We start from the raw sequence: 16,218 nt of genomic DNA, 5'->3' as shown, positions 1-16,218 counted from the left end.
TTGTCTTTTATCAGGCTTTGTCTCCGCCGGTTGTTTGTCTCCGACCAAAACAGAGATAAGGACGTGAACTTTGAGTCCCGATGACGGAACGTCCCGGAAACCAGAGTCTCATCAGGCTCTGGAGAACCTGTTTGCTTTGACTCCGCTCTGAAAACAACAGAACCGTGATAAATCACCGTGAGCAGAGAGGAAGTCCAGGACGTCACTTCCTGTCACTGGGATTTATTGAGTTTTTGTTCCTCCACCTGATTCCCACCGTCGCCTCGCCTTCATGTCCAGGAACTGAACCACAACCACGTTTCTGTTTCAGAAAAGTTTCACGTTCACATGACAACTTTCTGAAAATGATGTCCGTTTACACAGAAACGGCGAAAACCATGCAGTGAGCACGTTGAGCCACCAGGTGGCGCCGGCGGCGGTTTGCTGTTTAACAAAAACACATATTTCGTCAGAACAAAACCCGACGTCCGTCTGACCTGGTGGTTCTGATGTGGGGGGTGTGGGGGGGGGTGTGGGGGAGCTGTGGGGGTTGTTGGGGATTGTGGAGGGGCTGTGGGGGGCTGTGGGGGGCCGTGCGGGGGTTGTGGGGGGGTTGTTGGGGGTTGTGGAGGGGCTGTGGAGGGGGCTGTGGGGGAATGGGGGGTTGTGGAGGGGCCTGTGGGGGGTTGTTGGGGGTTGCGGAGGGGCTGTGGGGGGGTTGTGGGGGGGCTGTTGGGGATTTTGGAGGGGCTGTGGGGGGTTGTGGGGGCCTGTGGGGGGGTTGTGGAGGGGGTTGTGGGGGGCTGTGGGGGGCTGTGGGGGGGTTGTGGAGGAGCTCTGGGGGGATGTGGGGGGCTATTGGGGGTTGTTGGGGATTGTGGAGGGGCTGTGGGGGCCTGTGGGGGGGTTGTGGGGGGTTGTTGGGGGCTGTGGGGGGGTTGTGGAGGATCTCTGGGGGGATGTGAGGGGGTTGTGGGGGGTTGTGGAGGAGCTCTGGGGGGATGTGGGGGGGTTATTGGGGGGTTATTGGGGGTTGCGGAGGGGCTGTTGGGGGAGCTGTGGAGGGGATGTGGGGGGGTTGTTGGGGTTGCGGAGGGGCTGTTGGGGGGGCTGTGGAGGGGATGTGGGGGGGTTGTTGGGGTTGCGGAGGGGCTGTGGGGGAGATGTGGGGGGGTTCAGCCTCCGACCCTTTGATCCGTCGTCAAGCTGCTGAGACGCCACGGCAACAAGTCACAGGGACGTTCTGCCACACACACACACACACACACACACACACACACACACACATACAGCAGCTTTATGACTTTACTGCCCCCCCCCTCCCTCTCCCCCTCCCCCCCTCCCCCACCCGCTGCCCGCCGCTCCACACACTTCCTGCCAGGCTGGATTTTTCTGAATCATTTCACTTAAGGGCCCAGATGCTCCCTGCCCTCCACGAGGGCAATTAAGGCAGCCTGGCGCTGGCTAAATGCCCCCCCCCCCCCCCCCTCTGTACCCCCCCCCCCCCCCCCCCCCCCTTCTGCATGAGTGACCACGTCTGCTTATCTGCGCTTCGTCACGATGGCGTGTGCACCTCGCCCATGGCGAGCCTCCACGGTGGACGCCGCCCCCCCCCCCCCCCCCCCCCCCGCCGCCTTGTTCCTCCTTCCTGTGTCACCTGCCATGGGGGGGGTGGGGGGGGGTAGGGGGGCGTGGCCTCGGAGCCTCACAGTGAAGCTCCATGGGAGGAGGAAGCAGGACGTGCCGCCGCTCCGCTCCGTTGACGGTTTGAGGAATGTCCTGTTGGGCCGGCGCCGGGAGGGTCGCACCGCGGGGGGGCTCGCGTTCCAGATGATGATGGCGTCGGCGACGGCGCAGGACTGGGTGGCGCTCTCCGTCTACTCCGTCACCTTCCTGCTGGGCCTCCCCGCCAACCTGCTGGTGCTCTACGTGTACGTCCGCAAGGCGCGGAAGCGCGGCGCCACGCCCAACGTGGTCTACGCCCTCAACCTGTGCGCGGCCAACCTGGCGCTGGCGGCCTGGCTGCCCGTCCGGGCGCTGGAGACGCTGCTGCGCGGCTGGAGGCTGCCGGCGCCGCTGTGCCCCGCCTTCAGCTTCTTCCTGTACGCCTCGCTGTACGGCGGCTGCCTGTTCGTCGCCGCGGTGACGGCGGGGCGCTACCTGGGCATCGCCTTCCCCATCGCCTACAAGCGCTACCGCCGCGCCCGCATCTCCTGCCTGGTCAGCGCGGCGCTCTGGGCCGTGGTGCTGCTGCACCTGGGCCCGGGCCTGGCGGCCGAGGGCGACGCCCACTTCGTGTACGCCGACGCGGCGGAGGGCGGCGCGGCGTCGTGCTACGAGCGCTTCAACGCGTCGCAGCTGGCGGTGCTGCTGCCGCTGCGGCTGGAGATGGCCGTCGCCCTGTTCCTGCTGCCGCTGGCGCTGACCACCTTCTGCACGCTGCGCTGCGTCGCCCTGGTGTGGCGCTCCAACCTGCCGCCGCCGGGGAAGCGGCGGGTGCTGGCGGTGGCGCTGTCCACGCTGGGCGTGTTCGTGGTGTGCTACGCCCCCTACAACGCCTCGCACATCGTGGGCTTCGCGCGGCGGGAGAACGTGGAGTGGCGGAGCCTCGCCATGCTGACCAGCTGCTGCAACGTCTTCCTGGAGCCGGCGGTCATGCTCCTGCTGTCGCCCGCCGCGTCCAGGGGCGTCCTGGGGCGGCTCTGCGGGGGGCGGGGGCGGCCGGGGCGCGGCGGGAGGGCGGGGCCTCCGGGCAGGACCACGAACGTCCCGGCGGCGACCACCGGGTCCGGGGGGAGCCGGGCGGCGGTGGGGGTGACCCGAGGGGGTCACGGGTGACGGCAGCCATCGGGTGACGGCGGCCTCTGCTGAGTCACACTCTCTGCCGAGTCACACCCTCCGCCAAAACACACCCTCCGTTGAGTCACACCCTCCACCGAGTCACACCCACCGCTGTGTTACACCCATTGCCGAGTCACAGCCTCTGTCGAGTCACAGCCTCCGTCGAGTCACAGCCTCTGCCGAGTCACACCCTCCGCCGGGTCACACCCTCCGCCGAGCCACACCCTCCACCGAGTCACACCCTCTGCCAGGTCACACCCTCCGCCGGGTCACACCCTCCGCCAAAACACGCCCTCCACCGGGTCACACCCTCCACCGAGTCACACCCTCCACCGAGTCACACCCTCCGCCGGGTCACACCCTCTGCTGAAACACACCCTCCACCGGGTCACACCCTCCGCCGGGTCACACCCTCCACCGAGTCACACCCTCCGCCGAGTCACACCCTCCGCCCTGCCGCCATCCAGGCTCCACGTCGTCATGGTGACTCCATGTTTCTCTCCTCTTCCTCCACTGGACTTCCTGTCAGAGACGATGGAAACAGGAAACAGGAAACAGGAAACAGGAAACCACTTCCTCCAGAAGAGACGATCTGAACAACGTCAGGAATCCTGGACTTGGTACTTTTATTTTGACAGTCACTATAATAACAATCCAACTTGATGGTCTGTCCACGAGAACGTTCTCCAGTGTTTATGTTTATGAGGGGCTGAAGAAGGTTAGAGGAACACACACACACACACACACACACACACACACACACACACACACACACACACACACACCATCAAAGCATCGTCACATCAGGTGACGACTGATTTTCTCAAAGTAGAAGAACTTCCTGTCCAGAAGTTTTTAATCATTAAAGCTTTAAAATAAAGGAAAACGTCGTCAAGTGGAGATTTTCTTTCAATGATTTAACTTCCTGGCAACTACAGTGTGTGTGTGTGTGTGTGTGTGTGTGTGTGTGTGTGTGTGTGTGTGTGTGTGTGTGTGTGTACAACCGTTCCTCAAAGTACAGTCCAAAGTATTTAGGTTTTGTATTTCAGTACTGATACATATTACTTATTTACCAGTAACACTACCATTGTTCCAAAATACTCCAGTAGATTTACAAAGTACTTCTCTCAAAAAGTAACGATAATGTTTCATTATGAGATACTTTTCCTTTACATACTGATAAAAGTACAAATTAGAGTCAGAGGCCAAGAGCGTACTCGAGTACGATAGTACTCGAGTACGCTCTTGGCCTCTGACTCTAATTTGTACTTTTACGATAGTACTCGAGTACAATAGTACTTGAGTACAGCTGAATTCATCTACTTTAAAACTGCAGATGTACTCTGTAGTTACTGATGATTCTTATATGCTATGTAATGTACTCGAGTATGGCTAAGATTACTCATAGGAAAGATTACTCATAGGAGTGAGACGTATTCAAAAATACTAGATTACAGAAGTAGAAAGCATTGAAATGTAGTATTTGATTGCAACTAGTTTTTACTTATTTACAATTAAGAGTATTGTTGTCAAAAAGTAGATTTTATGTTGTAAATTGTACTTAAATATGAGTAAAATGATATGTTACTCATAAAAGTACAGAGAGTAAAGGTGTTAGAAAGTACTCATCTTGAAATTTAGGTCCTCGACTCAAAGTACAAGTAACTTTCACTGCATCAATGTTTTGAGTTCGACAACAGAAAATAGTACTGAGTACTTGTTGAAAAGTAATTTAAGTATCATTTACTGTTTAATAAGTGTAATTAGAATTGTTGACTCATGAATGCAGTAGTGACTCATCAGTATGTTATAAAGTATCGCAGTCCAAGTATCCTCAAAAGTACCCAGAAACACCACCTGATCACAGTAATGTGAGTATTTGTAATGGATTACTTCCACCTTGCTGAGTAGATTAGAAGAACCGGCTGCACAGTAGCTGGTAAACCGTCTGCACACACACCTAATGGACACACACACACACTTAATGCACTGTGTGTGTGTGTGTGTGTGTGTGTGTGTGTGTGTGTGTGTGTGTGTGTGTGTGTGTGTGTGTGTGTGTGTGTGTGTGTGTGGTCAGACAGTATAAAGCACCTCTTCACCTTCATCACCAGACTGAACAACAAGTCGCCATCTAGTGGAACAAACGACAAATACCAGCAGTGACCAGCAGGCGTCACCGAGCGACGACAGAATGTCTGCAGATGTGCTGGAGTTCTAGGTTCTTGGAGTTCTAGAGTGAGTAAAGAGTTCTAGAATGTGTTAAGAGTTCTCGGGTGGGTAAAGATTTCTAGAGTGAGTTAAGAGTTCAGAATGTGTTTAGAGTTCTAGCGTGGGTTTAGAGTTCTAGAATGGGTAAAGAGTTCTAGAATGTGTTTAGAGTTCTAGAGTGTGTTAAGAGTTCTTGAATGGGTAAACAGTTCTAGAATGTGTTTAGAGTTCTAGAGTGGGTAAAGAGTTCTAGAGTGGGTAAAGAGTTCTAGAGTAGGTAAAGAGTTCTAGAGTGGGTAAAGAGTTCTAGAGTGTGTTAAGAGTTCTAGAATGAGTTTAGAGTTCTACAATGTGTTTAAAGTACGTTAAGAGTTCTAGAATGTGTTTACAGTTCTAGAGTGGGTAAAGAGTTCTAGAGTGGGTAAAGAGTTCTAGAGTGTGTTAAGAGTTCTAGAATGAGTTTAGAGTTCTACAATGTGTTTAAACTACGTTAAGAGTTCTAGAATGTGTATACAGTTCTAGAGTGGGTAAAGAGTTCTAGAGTGGGTAAAGAGTTCTACAATGTGTTTAGAGTTCTAGAGTGTGTTTAGAGTTCTAGAGTAGGTAAAGCGTTCTAGAGTGGGTAAAGAGTTCTAGAGTGTGTTAAGAGTTCTAGAATGAGTTTAGAGTTCTACAATGTGTTTAGAGTACATTAAGAGTTCTAGAATGTGTTTACAGTTCTAGAGTGGGTAAAGAGTTCTAGAGTGGGTTAAGAGTTCTAGAGTGGGTTGGACAGGGGTGTCACACTCCGTCCTGGAGGTGCAGCCCTGCAGGTTCTCCATGTCTCCCTTCTTGAACACACCTGATTCTCATGATGGTTCCCCACCGGGTTCCCTCCCTGCAATCAGCCTTATTGAAGCAGGGACTCGTGGAGAACCTGCAGGGCCACCGCCCTCCAGGACCGGGGTTCCACACAGGTGGGTTTAGAGTTCTAGACTGTGCTAGTATTCTAGGTTTTCAAGTTCTGGTGTTCTGAAGTTCTCACTTTCTCTGGTTCTCTGGTTCTGACGTTCTCCCTCTGCAGGTTCACCTGAGCCTCTCTGACTTCACCTCTTTTACCAAGTTCTCTCTCTCCACACATCCTCATCCGTCACTTCTGACGGTTGCCGGGCGACGGTGTTTGATTAGAGCTCTTATTAAATTTCCGTGGATGTGGGAGGAGATAGCGGCCGGTTCTCGCTCATGAGGAGACGTCGGTTCTCGACTCCTGCAGAACGTCTGAGGACGAGGCGATGGACGGACGTCCTGCTCACTGACGGTCAGTCCAGATTCTCTTTACTGACACACTGCAGGAAGTTCTGCTCGTTTATTCTCCATTCAATCAAAAATAACACAGTTAAAGATTTGACACGTTCTCAAACGTTAAAGTTTGTTTAAATCTCTGATCAGTAGAACAAATCAAAGAACATTTTCAGTTTCTGCTATGTGGAAGAATAACGGACAAATTCGACCTTGAACTTGATCCCTTTGAAGTTCTAGACTGTTAGTATTCTAGGTTTTCAAGTTCTGGGGTTCTGAAGTTCTCACTTTCTCTGGTTCTCAGGTTCTGACGTTCTCACTGCAGGTTCTCTCCGGTCTTTGAAGGAGTGAAAATAAATAATTGGATTAAAACACACTTTGTTTAATGACTTTAAATGAGAAACCTGCTTTAGAAACGGCAAGATCTTACAGAAGGACGGAGGTTCAAAGCAGCTCTGCTTTGATGTATCGTGAGACGAGATGAAGACTAGACTAACAATCTGACGCTTCGCGGGTCGAACGTCCTTCGCGACCTCCTGCCGCCGTGTGTCTCCACAGCTCCCATCATGCACTGCCACCTGCTGCTCTGCGTCTACGTCGTCACCTTCCTGATGGGCGTCCCGGCCAACATCCTGGCCTTCTGCACCTTCAGCCGGAAGGTGTACCGCAAGGCCACGCCCATCGACGTGCTGCTGCTCAACCTCACCGTGTCCGACCTCATCCTCCTCGCCATCCTGCCCTTCAAGATGCAGGAGGCGTCGGACGACATGGCGTGGCTGCTGCCCTACGCCCTCTGCCCGCTCACCGGCTTCCTCTTCTACGTCACCATCTACAACAGCACCCTGCTGCTCACCGCCGTGAGCGTGGAGCGCTACCTGGGCGTGGCCTTCCCCCTGCGGTACTCGCTGTGCCGCCGGCCGCGCTACGCCGCCGCCGCCTGCTTCCTGTTCTGGGCGGTGACCTGCCTGAACCTCAGCGTCGTCTACATCGTGCCCTACTCGCAGTGGAGCGACGGCGCCGGCGGCGGCGGCGTCAACGGCAGCGGTGGCGCCGGGGCCCCGCCCACCTGCTACCTGAACTTCACCGAGGAGGAGCTGCGCATCGTGCTGCCGGTCCGCCTGGAGCTCTTCCTCGTCCTCTTCTGCGTGCCCTTCTTGGTCTGCAGCTACTGCTACGTCAACTTCATCCTCATCCTGTCGCGGCTGCCCAACATCGGCCGGCGCCGGAAGCTGCGCGCCATCGGCCTGGCGCTCGGCACGCTGCTGGTCTTCGCCGTGTGCTTCGGGCCGTACAACGCCTCGCACGTGGTGGGCTTCGCCCGCAAGGAGAGCCAGGAGTGGCGGAACGTGGCGCTGCTGTCCAGCACCTTCAACGCCTGCCTGGACCCCATCATCTTCTACTTCTCCTCGGCCGCCGTCCGCAGCATGTTGAACCACTGCTTCCGCAGCGTCATGGCCAAGACGCACATCCTGCGGTGCCCCGGGGGGCTGCGGGGGCCCCGGGGGCACCCCCCGAGTCCCCCGAAGCCCGGGGACACCAACCAACGCCCCCTTCCGCAGAGCTGTGACAGGAAGCAGACGGACGGGCTGTGAACTCTAAGAGCAACGAGCCATAACATTATGACCATGACGACATAATGTGACGTGACCAGAGGACAGCTGGACAAAGGGCCAATCCCAATTCTGTTATTACCCCTACAACTACCCCTTAGCCCTCCGCCTACCCCTTAGCCCTCCGCCTACCCCTTAGCCCTCCACCTACCCCTTACCCCTACGCCTCCCCCTTAGCCCTCCACCTACCCCTTACCCCTACACCTCCCCCTTAGCCCTCTGTCTACCCCTTAGCCCTCCGCCTACCACTTAGTCTTCCGCCTACCCCTTACCCCTACGCCTACCCCTTAGCTCTCCGCCTACCCCTTAGCCCTCCGCCTACCATTTAGCCCTCCGCCTACCCCTTAGCCCTCCGCCTACCACTTAGTCTTCCGCCTACCCCTTAGCCCTCCGCCTACCACTTAGTCCTCCGCCTACCCCTTAGCCCTCCGCCTACCCTTTAGCCCTCCGCCTCCAAAACGAGGGCAAAGGCAGTTTCAGCCCTTAGATTTGGGACACCCCTCTCCCTCTGCTCAGCCCCGCCCCTCTCGCTCCGTCTCACAGTTATGACGTCATAATACGGCGCCGTTACATCAGCAGAGCTGAACCACGGATGTTAGTTGCTTTTCCAGCAGGAGCGTCGTCCCGCCGTCCCAAATTCACCGTGTGGCAGCAGCTTGGCTGCTTCGTTTCCACGTCAAGGTGAATAAATAGACGGAGACGTGGATTACTTCAGTTTTTTGCGCCGTATTTGGACTTCCCCCTCACCCTCACCCCTCCGCCTCTGCACAGTAGTGAAATGAGACACCCCTCAGACTCTCGTGAACGCGCATTTCAAAGGGGGAGGGGTAAGATGAAAGGCTCAGGGGGAGAATTGGGACGCAGCCAAAGAGTCAGAGCGTCTCCAGCCTGAAGCTCTGTGGTTTAATCTGTGGGCCACGATCCAGACCAAGGCCCGGGCGGTCCGGTCCACCAGACCCCCTGCTGGCTCTGACAGGAAGCCCGTCGGTTCGGAGGCTGGTCATAATGTTATGGAGGATCAAAGCTGCTAGAGTCTCTTTGAAAATGTTTGTCAGTCGTGTTTCTGCTTCACGTCGCAAAATAAAGAGTCCGATGATCATCACATCGTTAATCTTCTATTATATACTGATACTGTACTTAATCTTAAGTGTACAACTGCAGCAGCAACAGCAGGACGTCCTCCACCTCCAGCTCACAGCCGATCAACCAACCAGCAGACGTAGCCTCCACCTGGACAGGTGAGCCTCCATCACAGAAAGATGCAGCGCCACCCGCAGGCCTGGACATGTACTGCATCCTCTTCAGTAGTTTTCCTGTGGACACACAAGATTCCCGTGTTGACGAGAAACTTTTTAAAACAACAGGGAGGAAGAAGATGGTTGTAGCTGGTGTGGACATGGTGTGGACACGTCCTGGTGTAGACAGCCTGGTGTGGACACATCCTGGTGTAGACAGCCTGGTGTGGACATGTCCTGGTGTAGACAGCCTGGTGTGGTGTGGACATGTCCTGGTGTAGACAGCCTGGTGTGGTGTGGACATGTCCTGGTGTAGACAGCCTGGTGTGGACATGTCCTGGTGTAGACAGCCTGGTGTGGTGTGGACATGTCCTGGTGTAGACAGCCTGGTGTGGACATGGTGTGGACACGTCCTGGTGTAGACAGCCTGATGTGGTGTGGACAAGGTGTGGACACGTCCTGGTGTAGACAGCCTGGTGTGGTGTGGACATGTCCTGGTGTAGACAGCCTGGTGTGGACATGGTGTGGACACGTCCTGGTGTAGACAGCCTGATGTGGTGTGGACAAGGTGTGGACACGTCCTGGTGTAGACAGCCTGATGTGGTGTGGACAAGGTGTGGACACGTCCTGGTGTAGACAGCCTGGTGTAGTGTGGACATGTCCTGGTGTAGACAGCCTGATGTGGTGTGGACAAGGTGTGGACACGTCCTGGTGTAGACAGCCTGATGTGGTGTGGACAAGGTGTGGACATGTCCTGGTGTAGACAGCCTGATGTGGTGTGGACAAGGTGTGGACATGTCCTTGTGTAGACAGCCTGATGTGGTGTGGACAAGGTGTGGACACGTCCTGGTGTGGACAAGGTGTGGACACGTCCTGGTGTAGACAGCCTGATGTGGTGTGGACAAGGTGTGGACACGTCCTGGTGTAGACAGCCTGATGTGGTGTGGACATGGTGTGGACATGTCCTGGTGTAGACAGCCTGATGTGGTGTGGACAAGGTGTGGACATGTCCTGGTGTAGACAGCCTGATGTGGTGTGGACAAGGTGTGGACACGTCCTGGTGTGGACAAGGTGTGGACACGTCCTGGTGTAGACAGCCTGGTGTGGTGTGGACATGTCCTGGTGTAGACAGCCTGGTGTGGACAAGGTGTGGACACGGCCTGGTGTAGACAGCCTGGTGTGGTGTGGACATGTCCTGGTGTAGACAGCCTGGTGTGGACAAGGTGTGGACACGGCCTGAACAGCCTGCACTCAGACTGGGGACGTCGTCCCCCTGCAGGACAGGACCAGCCACTGGTCCACCCTGAGCGTCTAATGAAAGACGAGTGTTTTATTGGACGAGAGGTCAAATAATCAGCCTGCAGGATGTTTGAGTTCATAAACAGAAGAGCAGCTCCTATGAAGGACAGCAGAGCTGTAAAGACGTCCGTCCCTGCAGGGGGACGGACTCCCGTCCTGCCAGTAGTAATAATGCTGAGCACTCAGATAAGCAGCGTTTATAGAGTCCCACTGTTGACTCTTCACAGCTGCTTGGTCACCTGCTGGCCCCGCCCACTTGATGATGCTTCGTCTGGAGACGGGTGTGAGAGTCAAATGGAGGAAAACTACCCATAATGCAGCTGTCGGTAACTGGAGCACGATAATGCTAATAATGCAAATCACCGCTACTGTGAATACATGTTAGTGAAATAGTTACCAAACTGCACTCCAGCAGCTAATGCTAACGCTAGAGACTAAACTGCAGAAGCTAATGATAACACTAGAGAATGCACTCCAGAAGCTAATGCTAATGCTAGAGACTGCACTCCAGAAGCTAATGCTAATGCTAGAGACTGCACTCCAGTGGCTAATGCTATTGCTAGAGACTGCACTCCAGAAGCTAATGCTAGAAACTGCACTCCAGAAGCGAATGCTAAGGCTAGAGACTGCACTCCAGAAGCTAATGCTAATGCTAGAAACTGCACTCCAGAAGCTAATGCTAATGCTAGGGTTCATCAGATTATCTGGGTTTATTCCCACAATTCAAATGAAATAAAAGACGTGTTGTTGGACGAGGATCATGAGAGACGGAGACACGTCTTCCTGGTGGACAAAGCTCAGCTGCAGCGAACCTTTATTACATAACACACACACACACACACACACACACACACACACACACACACACACACACACACACACACACACACACACACACACACACACACACACCGGGAGAGAGAAGCGACTTGATGGGAGGAGGTGGGTGTAGTTCCTCCCTGCAGCCTGCAGGGGTCTCCACACACACACACACACACACACACACACACACTGACACCAACACACTGGGAACCACAGAAGAAGAGAAGCCGGAAGTTTTGACCGACTGGTCCCCAGGAGACACACCGCAGGAACTGAGTCCCGGATCCGGTCCTGGTCCTGGTCCTGGTCCTGGTCGTGGAGCTCCAGGATGGACAAGGTCGTGACCTGCTTCAGGAGGAGACCGGAAGCTGTGGCCAGACTCCTCTGCTTCCCCTGGGCGGGGGGCGGGGCCGCGCACTGTGCACGCTGGGGGCTCGAGCTCAGCTCTGTGGAAGGTGTGTGTGTGTGTGTGTGTGTGTGTGTGTGTGTGTGTGTGTGTGTGTGTGTGTGTGTGTGTGTGTGTGTGTGTGTGTGTGTGTGTGTGTGTGTGTGAAGTTGCTATTGCTAGAATGTACATTATTTACATTATATTACATTTAATGTAATATAAATTTACGTTAATTAAAACAGGAGAATAAATAGTTAAGATTCTAAAAAGACTAATAAAATTGCATTTGGAATAGTGAAAATTTAGAATGATTCCAAGAGGGCGATGCATTAAAATCAAGAGAATGCTTGTTACTGGAATAACTATATATATATATATATAAGTAGTGCTAGCGCTGCTCAGATGTGTTGTGGCGGTACAGTGCTAGCGCTAATGCTCTCAGGTGTGTGTTGTGGCGGTACAGTGCTAGCGCTAATGCTCTCAGGTGTGTGTTGTGGCGGTACAGTGCTAGCGCTAATGCTCTCAGGTGTGTGTTGTGGCGGTACAGTGCTAGCGCTAATGCTCTCAGGTGTGTGTTGTGGCGGTACAGTGCTAGCGCTAATGCTCTCAGGTGTGTTGTGGCGGTACAGTGCTAGCGGTGACGCTCTCAGGTGTGTGTGGCGGTACAGTGCTAGCGCTGACGCTCTCAGGTGTGTTGTGGCGGTACAGTGCTAGCGCTAATGCTCTCAGGTGTGTGTTGTGGCGGTACAGTGCTAGCGCTAATGCTCTCAGGTGTGTGTTGTGGCGGTACAGTGCTAGCGCTAATGCTCTCAGGTGTGTGTTGTGGCGGTACAGTGCTAGCGCTAATGCTCTCAGGTGTGTGTTGTGGCGGTACAGTGCTAGCGGTGACGCTCTCAGGTGTGTGTTGTGGCGGTACAGTGCTAGCGGTGACGCGCTCAGGTGTGTGTTGTGGCGGTACAGTGCTAGCGCTAATGCTCTCAGGTGTGTGTTGTGGCGGTACAGTGCTAGCGGTGAAGCTCCCGGGCAGAGAGAGTCGCGGGAAGGAGCCGTTCTTCGTCAACATGCAGCAGATCGTGGATGAAGTCGTGGACGTGCTGCTGCCCGTCCTGCAGGAGAAGCCGTTCGCTCTGTTTGGCCACAGGTGGGTGTGTCCCGCAGGTGGGTGTGTCCTATAAGTGGGTGTGTCCTCCAGGTGGGTGTGTCCTCCAGGTGGGTGGGTGTGTCCCCTCGTCACGCTTCATCAGGTGGTTTTGGTTCCGTTTCAGTTTCGGCGCCTTCGCCAGCTTCGCCGTCGCCGTCGCCCTGAAGACGCGTCACAACGTGGAGCCGGTTCACGTCTTCCTGTCCGGAGCTTCTGCTCCGTATGTGAGTCCATTTCCTGCTCGCTAAGTTTGGATTTCAAGCAGTTTGAATAAGATCTCATGAGGTGAAGGTACAGTGGAATGTGTACGGTGGCCTGGAAGTGCAAAACACAACAAACTTCAAAAAAACAGCAGGAGACGAGTGAAACTAAATCCGACCCAAAGCGATCAACCAGCCAACGATACGTCTCCGTTGCACTTCATCTGATTGACCACTAGATGTCCTCGTCGGGCGCCGGAATGATGAAGCAGGACAAAACATCTCTTCCAGGCCACCGTAGAAATCGCTGCTCGGCAGCAGGAAGTACAAATACACAAGTTTTAGCTTCGTTCATAATGCGAGAACAGAAATGTGTTGGTGAAGAAAACTCGTTGTGTCGTTCTCGACAGTCGGAGGTTCGCCTCCAGGCCGCGAAGCGAAGCCACCTGTCGGACGACGACTTCCTGCGCTGGCTGACGTCGATGGGAGGAACTCCTCCAGAGCTGCTCTCCCAGCCGGAGGTGCTGCGGCTCTTCCTGCCGGCCCTGAAGGCCGACCTGCACCTGGTGGAGAGCTACAGGTGAGCTACTGGAGAGCTACAGGTGAGCTACAGGTGAGCTACAGGTGAGCTACTGGAGAGCTACAGGTGAGCTACAGGTGAGCTACAGGAGAGCTACAGGTGAGCTACTGGAGAGCTACAGGTGAGCTACAGGAGAGCTACAGGAGAGCTACAGGTGAGCTACAGGTGAGCTACTGGAGAGCTACAGGTGAGCTACTGGAGAGCTACAGGTGAGCTACAGGTGAGCTACAGGAGAGCTACAGGTGAGCTACAGGTGAGCTACAGGAGAGCTACAGGAGAGCTACAGGTGAGCTACTGGAGAGCTACAGGTGTGCTACAGGTGAGCTACAGATGAGCTACTGGAGAGCTACAGGTGAGCTACAGGAGAGCTACAGGTGAGCTAAGGGAGAGCTACAGGAGAGCTACAGGTGAGCTACCAGAGAGCTACAGGAGAGCTACAGTTGAGCTAAGGGAGAGCTACAGGAGAGCTACAGGTGAGCTACAGGAGAGCTACAGTTGAGCTAAGGGAGAGCTACAGGAGAGCTAAGGGAGAGCTACTGGAGAGCTACAGGTGAGCTACAGGAGAGCTACTGGAGAGCTACAGGTGAGCTACTGGAGAGCTACTGGAGAGCTACAGGTGAGCTACAGGAGAGCTACAGGAGAGCTACAGGTGAGCTACAGGTGAGCTACTGGAGAGCTACTGGAGAGCTACAGGTGAGCTACAGGAGACGGCGTCCTCATGACCTGCTAGCTGGACGACTGCGGGTCGTTTCTATTCCTGTTGTGTCAATAAGAAATAATCAGCGACTTTCTCGCTGTAGATTCTCTAAAAATGTGCAAAAGAACTTGAACTTTGACCCCCTGCAGGTGCGAGAGGCCGGCCGGCCCGCTGCTCTCCTGCCCGCTCACCTGCTTCGACGGGAAAGACGACGTTCCTCACGACCTGCAAGGTGAGATGGTGGTGGGACGGTGGTGAGACGTGGTGGTGGGACGGCGGTGGTGGGACGGCAGTGGGACAGTGGTGGGACGGTGGTGGTGGGACGGTGATGGTGGGACGTTGGTGGGATGACGGCGGTGGTGGGACGGCGGTGGGACGGCGGTGGGACGGCGGTGGGATGACGGCGGTGGTGGGACGGCGGCGATGGGATAGTGGTGGTGGGACGGTGGTGGGACGGCAGTGGGACGGCGGTGGGACAGTGGTGGTGGGATGGCAGTGGGACGGCGGTGGGACGGTGGTGGGACGGCGGTGGGACGGCGGGTTGAAGCCTGGTAATAAGTGTGGTGTTCTTTCTGTCCACAGCGTGGAAGGAGACGACGTCGGGGGACTTCACGGTCACGATGCTGGACGGCGCTCACTTCTACCTGAAGGATCCCGCCAACGAGCAGATCCTGCTGGACCACATCAGGAAACACCTGGAGACGGCGGACATGGACTATCTGTGACGACGGGCGGCAGGTTGTCCACTAACGCCCTGCTTTGGTCCACACGTTGCAGTGAAGACACAGTCCCCGTCCACACCACCGCCTGGCCTCCACCCAGGGTGTAGTACCTCCTCCAGGCCTCCGGGCGGCGCTGCAACTAAACTACACTCAAAATAACAAAGGAGACGTGGAGCGTTAAAATAAAACCCCGGAATTGATGAGATCCACCATGTGGCCTTTTTAAAGCGACGAGCTTCTGCAGCGTCACCTGCGGCAGGTCGTCCGCCATGTTGGTGACATCACGGCGAGAGGCGGGGCCTCGTCCACAGATCAAAGCCGGGGTGGCGTCTTGAAGTCCCTCCACTGCAGAACCCGTTTTCAGTCCTGAGACGTAATACGTGGGACGGGACGACGTGGCGGTGTGGGCGGAGTCTAAACGTGTGACTGACGGTGAAACGCCGCCGCGCCGGCGCCACATTCCAGGTGTGTGAAAAATAAAGGTTACTGGCAGACGTGACACGTTTCAGTGACTTTATTCTTCAAGTACAATCCCGGAAAACATCAAACACACAAACACAACTTCAGGTCGGAATCGTTCCACTCTTAATCAAAACGCCCGTCGTTGTTTCTAAATCGCCCGTCGTCGCGGCTACCGGAGGTTCGTTCATCACATTCAAGGATAGGAAACTGATTGTTAGCCTTTGATTTACTAAGAACCAGAAGATCAAAGATCAACGGGTTGACGAGTCGGTTGAAGCCCGAGTTCAGCGACTCGTCAACGTTTTCACAGAAGAACGCAGGAAAGCAGAGGAGGACCGTCCCTCGTCTCGGGGTGTCAAACCGTCCCTCGTCTCGGGGTGTCAAACCGTCCCTCGTCTCGGGGTGTCAAACCGTCCCTCGTCTCGGGGTGTCAAACCGTCCCTCGTCTCGGGGGTGTCAAACTTGAGGACCAAACCGGCCGGCGAGGCGCCAAAACCTCTCCACTTTGAAGGTGCTGCAGTTCCTGGTGTGTCCACCGGGGGCGTACGGAATGTACGCTGATGGAATGACGACGTCCTACGTTCGGCTCCACAGCTAGCAAGAGTGCGGTTTAGCCCTTTTTATGTCGGTTTAGCTCTTTTTATGTTGTTTTATCCCCTTTTAAATCATCCTTGAACTATCTTACATCACTTTAGAACCTTTAACGCAGTTAGAGTTCTTTTTAAGTTGTTTAAAAACCTTTTATGTCATTTTAGC

General features: G+C 54.9%; 3 protein-coding genes across 3 annotated transcripts; all 3 read left to right on the top strand.

The window, feature by feature from the left end:
• Positions 1–1,641: 1,641 nt before the first annotated feature.
• On the top strand, positions 1,642–2,817 carry LOC308144712 (free fatty acid receptor 1; the record flags this gene model as incomplete). Its single annotated transcript, XM_080515892.1, has 1 exon — positions 1,642–2,817. The coding sequence occupies one exon, from the start codon at positions 1,642–1,644 to the stop codon at positions 2,815–2,817; it is 1,176 nt and encodes a 391-aa protein (XP_080372018.1).
• Positions 2,818–6,872: 4,055 nt separating this feature from the next.
• LOC308144711 (free fatty acid receptor 3-like) lies at positions 6,873–7,898 on the top strand (the record flags this gene model as incomplete). Its single annotated transcript, XM_080515891.1, has 1 exon — positions 6,873–7,898. One exon carries the CDS (start codon positions 6,873–6,875, stop codon positions 7,896–7,898), a length of 1,026 nt encoding a protein of 341 aa, XP_080372017.1.
• A 3,644-nt stretch (positions 7,899–11,542) lies between these two features.
• Positions 11,543–15,475, top strand: olah (oleoyl-ACP hydrolase). The gene is made up of 6 exons (XM_080516047.1): positions 11,543–11,727; positions 12,663–12,801; positions 12,926–13,025; positions 13,412–13,581; positions 14,428–14,510; positions 14,861–15,475. The coding sequence occupies exons 1-6, from the start codon at positions 11,601–11,603 to the stop codon at positions 15,001–15,003; spliced, it is 762 nt and encodes a 253-aa protein (XP_080372173.1). The 5' UTR covers positions 11,543–11,600; the 3' UTR covers positions 15,004–15,475.
• Positions 15,476–16,218: the final 743 nt, after the last annotated feature.

Source organism: Blennius ocellaris (assembly GCF_963422515.1).
Source record: "Blennius ocellaris genome assembly, chromosome: 20".
Classification (NCBI taxonomy): Eukaryota; Metazoa; Chordata; class Actinopteri; order Blenniiformes; family Blenniidae; genus Blennius; species Blennius ocellaris.
This window is presented reverse-complemented; position numbering and strand designations above follow the sequence as displayed.

Bases quoted from the DNA above. Each gene is read 5' to 3' on its own strand.
- olah (XM_080516047.1), top strand. From the start codon at position 11,601: ATGGACAAGGTCGTGACCTGCTTCAGGAGGAGACCGGAAGCTGTGGCC. The intron at 11,728-12,662 runs GTGTGTGTGTGT...GTGGCGGTACAG, and splicing joins CGAGCTCAGCTCTGTGGAAG to TGCTAGCGGTGAAGCTCCCG. The intron at 12,802-12,925 runs GTGGGTGTGTCC...GTTCCGTTTCAG, and splicing joins TTCGCTCTGTTTGGCCACAG to TTTCGGCGCCTTCGCCAGCT.